Source organism: Vanessa cardui, chromosome 17 (genome assembly GCF_905220365.1).
Source record: "Vanessa cardui chromosome 17, ilVanCard2.1, whole genome shotgun sequence".
NCBI lineage: Eukaryota > Metazoa > Arthropoda > Insecta > Lepidoptera > Nymphalidae > Vanessa > Vanessa cardui.
This window is the reverse complement of record NC_061139.1, coordinates 3,949,968-3,961,985: the sequence shown is the minus strand read 5'-3', so window position 1 is coordinate 3,961,985 and position 12,018 is coordinate 3,949,968. Positions and strand designations below refer to the sequence as shown.

At 39.1% G+C, this 12,018-nt stretch overlaps 1 protein-coding gene across 1 annotated transcript in view; it reads right to left on the bottom strand.

Moving 5' to 3' along the window:
• Positions 1-12,018, bottom strand: part of LOC124536798 — a 24,569-nt gene extending 12,551 nt beyond the window's left edge. The window contains exon 1 of the mRNA XM_047113403.1: positions 11,795-12,018. Within this exon, the coding sequence (XP_046969359.1) occupies positions 11,795-11,812 (18 nt within the window). The 5' untranslated portion in view covers positions 11,813-12,018. The remainder of the gene's footprint in view (positions 1-11,794) is intronic.

Sequence of the window (12,018 nt, the reverse complement as noted above, 5' to 3'; positions counted from 1 at the left end):
AGATAAAAATGCAAAAAATGTTATTTTGATATATGTACCCTACATACATACAAATGCACTTAGTAAAAAGTGCTTAAAACAGACACTTTAACCTTATAATACTTATGAAGAGCCTTTTCCTAATTAAATATCATACAGACGATTTGTGTTCAATATTTAATGTAAAAAATGTATGTACTTAGGTTGTTTAAATATAAATAGGCCCATGTCCACTTAGCAAAAAGTCTGATAAGGTAGCGTCGTGTTATCTCACGCGGTCGCTTTAAAGTCAATTTTCTCTACCGCCGCGCGCCGCGCCGCTAATAACTTCTGGGTGGTTCTCGGCGACTCCACTCTTCGTTTATCTAAGCCATTGTATTCACGATCTCAAGTTAACTACTAGCATAAGTGTAGGTATTCTAATAAAGCCCTGAACATTGTGTAATTGAAATAATACTGGGTAAAGCTTTATATAGTAAATCTGCAATAATGATTTAGTATTAAAATTTATATAAACTAGTTATACCTGGAAAATAAAGAATATTTTTTTATTGTGTTGCTCTTTACTTTTTATTTTTCATGATCTGAAACAATTGACGTGCTTGCGGGGTTAGTCCGGTTCGTATGCCGTGACTGCAAGCGACACGTTTCTCTTACGCGGTCTTTGTCTATGCATGCTGCGCTATACTAATATACTTATATGTAATTCATTACTATATATTCTTATAAGATCTGTAGGGTTCTTTACGATTAATAAAAGTTTAAAAAACCTAACCTAACCTCCGTGTCCGAGGGGCTGCCACCCTATTCAAGGTAAAAAAAGGCTACTGCGTGGACCTCCTACCACCTGGACGCGAACTAGAGCGCAGGGTGGGTCCTTTGCAAACCCCCTACCCATCGTTACTCGAAACAACTGAGTTTGTGCACCTGAGAACCTGGACTCACAAGCCCTTGAAGATCACCATACAGTCGGTAGCAGTTGCTATACGACTCCTCACAAACCAGATCAGTCACTAAATTATTCTTACCAGACATAAAGAAAGCCAACAAATTGGTAAGAAAATCGGTACTAACACCAATAGACACTCAAATTCTGACCGGCCATGGGGGATTCGCGGCGTACCTCCACCGATTCAAAATCAAAGATAGCCCTTTTTGCGTCTGTGACCCCGAATGCGAGCAAACAATCCTCCACATAATTCTAGAATGCCCATGATTCGGCCTAGAACAACTGGAACTGGAAACTAAGATTTAAACCACTGAAAACTAGACTGGACCAGTCCTCTCTCCAAACCATCATGGAGAAGGAGAATACAAGAACACCGTTCCTCGCATTCGCCAGAAAAGCCGCCCAAGTAGCCGCAAAAAGAAATAGTTTGTCCGCTACACCATCTTTAACTCCCACATAACCACAAATTCAAAACACAACACCCTCACCAGCACAGAGCACATCACAAAACACACAGCACAACACTATCACCTCAATTTCATTTTTGATTTCCTAGCCAATCCAAACCCGGGCCACCGTTAACACCCTTAGGCAAAAGTTACAGGCTCTCCCGAATACTCTTCAGGGATTGCTCGTAAAGAGAAACCAGCCCACCACGTCCAACCAGCCCACTCAATACTCTGCGTTCACAAAACTGTTGCAAAACGTGGGTGAACGCGGCACACCGGGTATCAAAATTAAAGGCGTGGCTCTCTTTATGAGTCCTGATGTTTCTGTCGCCGGGAGGGCTCAGATCGCTTGATAGTATCTCTTGGAGTAGCCTTACTCATTAAATGGAGCACTTCCAAAGTGAGCATTAGGCGCACCACCATCGATGCGCTAACAATTCAAATGCCGGGTGCCTTGACCTGTCGACTGATCCGTCTACGAAACAAAGTGGTCGCACTCTTCGAACGGGAAGGGAAAGCCCCCATTTGCTATGGCGTGCGCAATTCTCTCGAAGATGGGTGAGGCGGAACACGGAGGGAACCCAAGCAAGATAAGTTAGCCCGTTAGCCTATAAAAAACAGGAGGTTATCGTATATGAGGACAGGGGGGAAAACCTGAGTTTCCTAAAACCAGAGATCACAACACCTTTCCCTACCACAAAGCCGGCTACCATCGAGTCTCAATTAAGCAGATCTGAGCGCTTGCAGCTACAATAGTGGCGCAGAAAACAGCCCAGGCCCCGAAGAGCCCTCGGGACAGACGGTCGAGTCCTGGACCCACAGTGGCGTCGGAGACTTCTTTAATCCGCGATCTGGTATCTCCAAAGAACAATACGTCGCACTCACCTCAATCAGCCTCTGGCCCGTCGGGATCACCGAGCCGACAGGCGAAGGCAATGAGGGAATTCCTAATGGTCAAAGATCCGGGAAAGCCCAAAACTACTTGCGCCCACCTAACAAGGGCCGATAAGGGCCAAGTAATACCACCAACGCTGAAACGAGCGTCAAATCCTCGAGACCATGCAGTGAATGCTTTCCTAGAGGTCGTGAGGTCCACTTAGCCACCTGTAAAAAGATCATGCAGGCCTACTGACGCGGTTGGGAACTGCCACAGATATCGTGAATAAACGGGGCACCAAGATGCGGAAAGACGACTCACATTGTCAGGAATTTTAATGAAGATAACGAAGTGGTAATCTTCTCAACAATCGAAGCCGCCAAAGATCTGAAAGAACAACTTACACACCGATTTGGCGAAAAAGCTAAATCAAGGGTACGAACTATGGCATCCGTGCTAGTAAACGGGTTCAACGAGAGCGCAAAGTGAAACCGACCGACGGTCGACGAAGCCCTCATGAACCACTTCGAAGCCATAGTAATGGCGGCACAGCTGTCTGGAGCTAGTGAGGTGGTCCTTATTGGAGACATCAACCAGTTGCCTTATATCGATAGAGAAAGTCAGTTCAAAATGAGGTACTGCCGGCCAAGCCTGACAACAAACATCACCCGTGAGTTAACCTGTACGTACCGAAACCCCCTGGACGTCGCATATGCCATTAGTGAGGTCTACCGTACCATCTACCCTGCAAGCCCTATAATCCACTCCCTCAAAATGAAGAGATTCACTGACGCCAACATACCATCCGACCAAACCAAAACCCTATATCTGGTCCATACGCAGGAGGAAAAGAAACTCCTGATGGACCAGGGATATGGAAAAGGTGAAGGATCAGGCGTCATGACCATCCATGAATCTCAGGGACAGACCTACGGCGACGTAATCATAGTCCAGTCGAAAAATGTGAGGCTCCGTATACACGTAAGTGTTCCTCATGATTCCTGTGGCAATCACCAGATACACTAACACATGTGTCTACTACAAGACATCTATACATAAACGCGACATCAAAGTCGCCGAGGCTGTACTCTCTCTGATCAAGCGCGGACCAGGACCCGCTGGATTGTAGTAATAAGAATTACGCATATACTGTTACATATTTTTATTATAGATTATGTATATATGTATATGTTAAAAAAATGTCACTGTGGGCCACGTCTCCCAAGAAGACGAATAAAAATCCAGCGAAGATCTGCTAATGTTTAGTATAAAATATTAAACGCTATTTTTTTTAAATAGCGTAAAAAAAGGCACTGGCATCTGCGAGCCTGTGGATGTTGTAAAATAAATAAATTAATAAAAGTTATTGAAACTAAATTATTATTTTGAATAACACGAAAGAAATATTAACATATGTATACTTTTTATCACAAAATTCGACTTTTTAAAGACCTATGTGGAAAACAGAAAGTGCATTCAGAATATAATCTCCACTGTTCTAATATATAGTAAATTCATAGAATTATTTTATCATTGCAACAATTTATCTACATATTCATACTTTCATTATAAAGCTATTGATTCAACAATTTACTTATAATATTTAGGTACCAACGTATATCGATGCCTACTACTAAGCTTAATAGGCAGGTAGGCTCGTATCATATGCTTTGAATAAATTTCAACAGCTGCAGGCTAATCTACTCAATAATGACATACTTCTCTACAATTTGTAATTTATTACCTATAGTCGTATTAAATTAAGCTGTCAATAAATATTATTAACCCCATTAACCTTAGTTATCTCCCGTTCTAGTGTTGGTAAGGCCAGTACAATATTTGGAGCTTCGTTATTCTTTCCAGTATTCTCCGCTTTGATATAAGATTATACTTTATAACATGCAAATTGTTATTTTCTTTGAAATACTCAATACCTTAGCCATATTAACTGTCTTATGTGCAATAATTTACTATCACGTGAATAATATTAACCAACAGAATGGACTGTAATCATCGTTGCGTCCTATACATTCTAATTAATTATAAGTAATATTTTACGTATAAAGAATATTCAATTATTTGTATTAAATTTAAAACATCTTCACCCATTTTCATGCCTATGTGCAGTCCCGGTAATTAGTCCTTCTAATTCGGTATCTAAGGTATAAACGTAGGTACTTGTATATTATAGAAACTCAAATAATTTAATTGAAGATAACACCTTGTCCGTTGGCTCCGTTGGCATACAAAATCAATATTAAAAAAAAATCTATCTGTTGCATTGGGAACATGAAATTTAAACTTGTTTGTTTCAAAAGGCTATTTGACAATGCGAAAAATAAAGTGTCAATTATTGTAATCAGTACATATTATTCGTTTAAAAATGGTTATTTATTAACGAAAGTTGAAAATAATACTCAATTTATTCAAAATCCCATAAATAAAATTGCATTATTTTAAACGTTTGTCACGTCACACAAAACGGTCCTGATTGGCCGGGCTTATAATGAAGTCACTTGCTTGTTAACCTTGCTTGTATATATGTATAACAGATTAAAGTACAAGCAAGTGACGTCACCGACCCCATTGCAGCGCCTTATTGTCCAAGTAGCGTTTTTGCGCGCTATTTAAATATGTTTTTTTTTTTCGGTAAATATGTACTAGAAATAAAAAACACAAGTTTTACTGGTTTCCTCAACCGCTATTAAATAATATAAAATGGATTTTAAAAACCAGTCAAATAGCCTATTCTAATAAATTGAGGAACCTTCACCTTGCACATATACTCAAAATTTTTATGTATCACTTTTTTTATTGTGCCTTTATTTTTTACATGTTTTGTTGTAATAAAATACTTTTATATAAACACCATATAAGTCATATATAAATAGTATGTTCCATGTCCATTAGCGTTATAGAATTGATAAGTATAACACGAAAAGCTAATTTTACTCCCAATATTTGCTCTATGATATTGCTGCGGTGTTCATGCATGTACGATATTTAGCGCGTATACGATAACGATTAGTACCAAAATAATTCTGCTCAAGAGTCATTATCTTGACGCCTTAGTTGGAAATGTTATCCTTAAAGACCATATATTTGACCATTCGGGCTGAAATGGACTTCCTTGCATCGAAACTCAGTCATCCGATACACAATTTTCAATTTGCACAATATCCTCGTCAAATGAAGTTCTTAGCAATTATCAGCACTAGAAACTTCATCTGACATCTCCTGCTACAAACATCTTGCAATAGTTATGTCGTTTTTATTCTATATCTTTATCTGTCATAATGACACATAACCGTTGACCTAATATTTACCCAGGCCAGGTGCGGGTACGAGTGTAGACGATATGTACTCCCAAATATGCCACTATCCTCCTATCCCACGATAAGCACATATTAAAGTATTAAAATTCGAAAACACGCTGTTAGGTTTCTGACTGGGTCAGTGATAGGCGGTTAAGGGTTAACAAATATAATATCACGTACTCAAAGTTGTACTTGGTTTCTTATGGCAAGGAAACGAAAATACTAAGCAGCTTAAGTGATTAAAAACAATGTCTATTAAAAAATTTTTATACTTAATAACTTCAAAGTACATTAATTTCGAGTGAAATCTTATTGTATCCTTTACCCTAAAGCATAGTATAAATGCGGTACTGAGGTGGTTTTTACAGTTATACCTATTACTGTTACAATTTACATGACACATACGACATTATGATCACTGTTTGAAATTCCAATTTGACTAATTTGAATAAATCTTACATGCGAAATTCTAGCTACGTATAAAAGTCGAGATGGCCCAGTGGTTAGAACGCGTGCATCTTAATCGATGATTGCGGGTTCAAACCCAGGCAAGCACCGCTGATTCATGTGCTTAATTTGTCTTTATAATTCATCTCGAGCTCAGCGGTGAAGGAAAACATCGTGAGGAAACCTGCATGTGACAAATTTCATAGAAATTCTGCCACATGTGTATTCCACCAACCAGGGCCGCCGTAAGCGGGGGTGCGACGCGTGCACTGCACGCGGGCGGCACGTCCAGGGGGCGGCAAATTGAGCAATACATCATGGACCTAATTCAAGTCATTATTGTAATTCCCACAAATCCTTAAGTAAAATAAATTATTCAAAGCATCGAAACATATCGCACTCAGTAAAGTTAAAAGTCCGTCGTCTGAGTTATCTTATGAAAAACAATACTGTCGTAGTTACGAGAATCCCCTTTAGCTTCCTTATCAATCGGTAGATTAGGTATCCGTTACTTGTAGTAGGGCGTTGTCGTAGGGCGGCTTGAAGGGTATCACGCCGTAAGTTATATTGGTGGTCGCTCGAAATAGCAGAGCTACGGGCACCGTTAAACCGGGCGCGGAGGGCATACGTTCGCTGTCGCAGGCGCAACGTGCTCAACGCAAACTTACACCTGCGGGCTGCACATCGTCAGTTGAAAAAAGAGTTAGACTTAAAGGCGTTAAGTAAACAGAGAGCAAAGGGGTCCGTGGTCTATCGTGGTTTGCGAGGGAAGCTCCGAACATACGGCGCTCCTGTTACGGAATAACTACCGCTATACATCTCCTGCGACTGATCGGGGAGCTATTTCCGGGGAAAAGGGCGGGTCATTCAAACATCGATGCCCTAAAACACCCTGAAGACCCGGACAATGGAGGTGGTGGTCCAAGGGAACGTAGTCCTAACGGTATCACCGGACGTGACGAACGACTTCAATAGTCTTCCTTTCTTTTTTCTTAATTTAATTTACGGCATCTACGGGCTCATAGGGCTTCGAGACCATAGGACCATTTCGATATCAAAAGTTGCCTTCCTATCTCAGAAGGCCTTTGGGACATACCTCCAGGATCAGGTGATCCTTTGGGAGGGGGCGATGGAGGACTTGTCCGGCGTTTGAAGTTGGTTTGACTGGCTCCTGCGGGCACCGACCTCGCCCGGGATGGGTGTGTTGTGTCACGGTGACGGGGCGAACCTTTCAGGTGGCGGCCCTAAAGTCGGAGTGTCGCTCACGGTGGATCGAATCGAGATGCTGGTCTTGATGGTTTCTCTAACTAAAACGGAGGGCCTCCTAATCCACGGTCCTTGCTGAGGTCTCCTCGAGGAGCGTCTACCGCCCTCCAAGAGACGGCAATTAAGGCGCGGACACATATGAAGGATCAGGGCCTCATCCTGGATGGAGCTTCGTGCAACATTTTGTCCAACTCAGCTTAAAGCTCATCAATGCCAACGTAGGAGGACCTCCTAAACCAAACACCTTGCCTGCGTGCGCTCTATGGCATTGTATTTTTTATTTATTGTAAATACATAAATCTAATCCAATCCAGCCCATTTCCGGTCACTGCTGGATATGTCCAGTCCTCTCCAATTGCACGCCACTGAGATCGTTCTTGGGCTCCTTGCATCTAGCTCCTACCAGCCGTCTTGCGTAAGTCGTCACTCCACCGTGCCCGAGGACGTCCTACACTACGTTTGTCGAGACGCGGTCTCCACTCTAGAACACGTTTTCCCCAACGGTTATCGGTTCTGCGACAAATATGGCCCGCCCACTGCCACGGTGGGCTATGTCGATGACTTTGGTTCTCTGGCGGGTCGCCTCATTTCTGATGCGATCCCGCAGAGAAACGCCGAGCATAGCCCTTACCATAGCACGCTGAGCGACTTTAAACTGGTGGACCGGCCTTGCCCTGAGTTTCCACTTTTCGGCTCCGTATGTCATGATAGGTAGGACGCATTGGTTGAAGACTTTCGTCTTAAGGCACTGTGGGATCGACGATGTAAAGATTCGACGTAATTTTCCAAACGCTGCCCAACCCAGCTGAATTCATCTATTCACCTCGTCCTCAAGGTTGTTTCTACCTAATCGCAAAGTCTGCCCATGGTAGATATATTTTTGAACAACTTCGAAGACGGTACCGTGTATCGCAATCGGTTCCGGTAGAACATGTTCATTGAACATGACCTTGGTTTTATCCAAGTTCATCCGTAGGCCGATACGCATAGAAGAATCAGCAAGCGTCTGCAAATCTTAAGATCTAAAGAAGAAGAAGAGAGATTTATTCGCCATTGATGTTGATGCCATGTCCTTTCCAGTTCAGCGTCTTGAACATATCCTCCATTAAATTAGTAAACAATTTGGGGGAAATAACGTCCCCTCGTCTCACACCTTGATGCAATGGTATGGGATTTGTTTGCTGATTCTGTACTTGGACGGAAAATACACCTATTTGGTTGGACTCCCTTAATGCTCGTAACAAGGTTCTTATCTTACGGGACCGTGGGAACAGTGCTGCTGACCCGCTTCGCCGAAGAAGACCAGTAGAAGGGGTCTTCGCTATGGATGTCTTCGCCTCCCGCCATAAGTGTCCCGGGGTTAAGGGTTTCTGTACCCTGAGAACTCTCTAGGAAGTGGAACTCCGCAGAGGTGAGCCTACCGTTAGGACGTAACGGTAGTATGCACGAAAGATTTCGTAACATCTTCCAAAAAGACAGAGTGGGTCGCTAACGTTGGTTTCTTAGCAGGTATACACCCCGCCCCCCACCTCATGTGGAGGAATAGTGGTATGCGTTTTTGCAGCGAAAAAAAGGGCGGCATAATAGGTATAGCACGCGGGCGACAAAACAGCTAGCGGCGGGCCTGCCACCAACCCACATTGGAACAGCGTGGTGGAATATGTTCCAAACCTTCTCCTTAAAAGGGAGAGAAGGCCTTTAGCCCAGCAGTGGGAATTTACAGGCTGTTGTTGTTGTTGTTGTTGTATAAAAGTACACAAATGTAAAAAATAAGGGATTATTAATAAATAAAGAAAATTCCATTCAAGTAAGATCGAATTAAACATTAATTCAAATTATTCAAAGAACGCAATTCGTGCATACACATATTTTAGTCACGACTAATGACGTTAGGTAGTACGCAATGCACTAACAAAAGTAACGGGAAAGGAGTTTAGTATAAAATGTGGAATCGAGACCTTGGCCGGGATCCAGATTAATTACGCACAAAGACACAGGATTGTGCCTAAAATGTATGGATGTGAGTCACGCACCTCTTTAACATATTTCCTGCTTAATTTAACGGCTAACAATTATTTAAAATTCTCAAAATACTTTTGTTTAAATTTAGAATTTTAGCAATTATTTAGAGATTTTTTTTTCACAGTTTATTTTCATTAATAAAAACGATTTTTATTTGTGTAATTTATTTAGCGAAAGCATACTTAGTACTTTTTATAGGTCATCATAAAATATATTTTGTAATCACAAATCACTTATAAATAAATAATATAATGAACTTATTATATACCCATTAATATTTTGTTGTTTTAACAATTTATATCGCGTAATAGTTATTTATTAAAAATAATAATTATAATATAGTCTACATTTTCATTGAAGTGAGAATGCAGTGTGCATAATATAATGTAAATCGAGTAACCTTATCGCATTTTGTTAAGATGAGTACTATGTTACATTAAGCTTCGTGCAATTTATGCTCAATGTGTGGTTGCATTGTACGTCTTCCTGTTTGTGCATTGGTCTTTTTGTTGTTATGCGTAGTTTTTTAAACTGCTATTATAATCAATCTAAAACAAATATATTTTTTATACGATATTGCAATAAAGTTTTAGTAGACGAGGAACATAATCGATTCAAAAATGCTGTAAAATTTTCTTGTTTGCAATTTCGTTGGCAATTGACAATTTACTCGTCCTTCAAGCAATAGCGATCCTAAATACTTATTGTTTGGTGGTAGGATAAATGATAAGTGAGCTATATATATCCAGACGAACTGGCTTAATACCTCAAGTCCTGTCAAGTCTTATCAATATTTATATTTAGGAAAAACAGAATAGCGTCCATGTATTGTTAGTGTTAAACGTGAGAGAGGTAACTGATATAAATGCGAATACAAATTTTGTCCTTATAACATTTTAGGTAAACATAAATAATTGATCGTCAAAACTTATCAGTTTAGTAACGTTGAAAACAAAATATGAATACTAATATTTGGTATACAATAGTATGTTTATATATAACTTTATATAACTATCCATAACTAAAATAAGATATATAGTTTACATCTAAAGGTCCTTTTATAATTAATTCACACACGCCTACACATGTAAATAAGTATTGATATACAACACGTTTTAAATCGTAGGTAGTTATTATAATATTACGTTTTGTTTTTGAACTTATGTTGAAGCTTCGTTATTGTATATATTTTTTTAATGTAGAGACTTTGTATTGCTGAAATAAACGTAGCGTAGATGCTTTATTGTTTAAAATAAGGTTTTAAATTAACATGATTATTTTTATTATTACAGTTATTTAATACGGGATATTGACCATTTTTTTATTTTTATTTGTTGGAGCTCGATCTTTCGACATTATCTACGAATGTCTTGTACAAGAGACAGAATATAATTTGATGAAAACTGACTGACTGAAAGGAATAAGTTCTATTTCAGTTTTTGAATATACAAAATAAAAGACGACCACAGCGTCCAGTGCAGGTATTGAATAAATATCTGCATTTTTAAAGGAAAGTCAATAAAAACGTTAATTGCATATGCAAACGACGTACCCGTAATAACTCAATTTCGTGTCACGATGAGGCGTGAAAAGCATGCGTCAGGTTTAAAACCTTGGGGCAATAAACTTTCATGTTCTCGATTTTAGTTTACTCAAGAATTTTTATTAACTTAATAAGTGATAAGATTTCAAACATTCCATGTTATTAAACATTATTATTGTTAGGTCTGTCACATCGTATTAATTATACAAAGATCAACAAAAGTGTTAACCTGATTGAACTTTTTTATTATACAAACTGTGTAGCCCTTATCAGTCCACTTTGTTAGGCGTAAACGACACTTAAAATTTTTCAAGAATAAAATTAAATTATTTGCCACTTGAGTGGCAAATATAAAAATTCCCCATTTCTATAATAAGTACTTAGCTATGTCCCTCAGTTTCATCTATTTGATAGACACAATGAGTTCATTCACACAATACCAGTAACTTGCTACATTGTTCCGCTCTAAGGGTAGCGGATTGTTGTGTATTATGGAGTATTTTAAGAAAAATAAATTATCTAATGGAAAAATTATCAAACTAATGCTTCGTGACACCAACGATACAGAATTATCTGATTTAAATTAGGTATCAATATCAATTACCTAATATATATGATTTTAAATGTCCTATATAGTTTGAATATAGGTAATTGTCTAAATGCAAAATTATTTGTTTTAGTAAACTCTATTATAATATAATTATAAATTCAACGTCTGTATTGATATTTATTAATACGTAACTTATCTGTAACGGAACTTATATTGAAACCTTCATTATTTACGGAAATAATTAAAATTATTGACGTCGCCTGTATTTAATTTATATTATAATTATTTATTTTACGTACATTAAGTCGATCAGAACCATTCATAAGGTATCAATTTATTATTTAATCATATACCAAGATATCAAAAACAAATATTCAGAAATATGTAGAGCTTACCATACTAAGGATTGCCATGTTCTTTTACTTCTAATTTAAACTAGGAAGCACTGTTCTTTTTTGTTTTTAACTGTACGTTATACGAGATCGAAGCGGGTTCTAAATTTAAACTAATAGGCTGCGCTCGCGCGCGCTGTCGGTCGCGAACTGATGGATGAAATTTTGTTGAATAGAGCTGTGATGCGGCGCCGGCGCCGATGCCGCTGCGCCTTGTATGCAGGGTG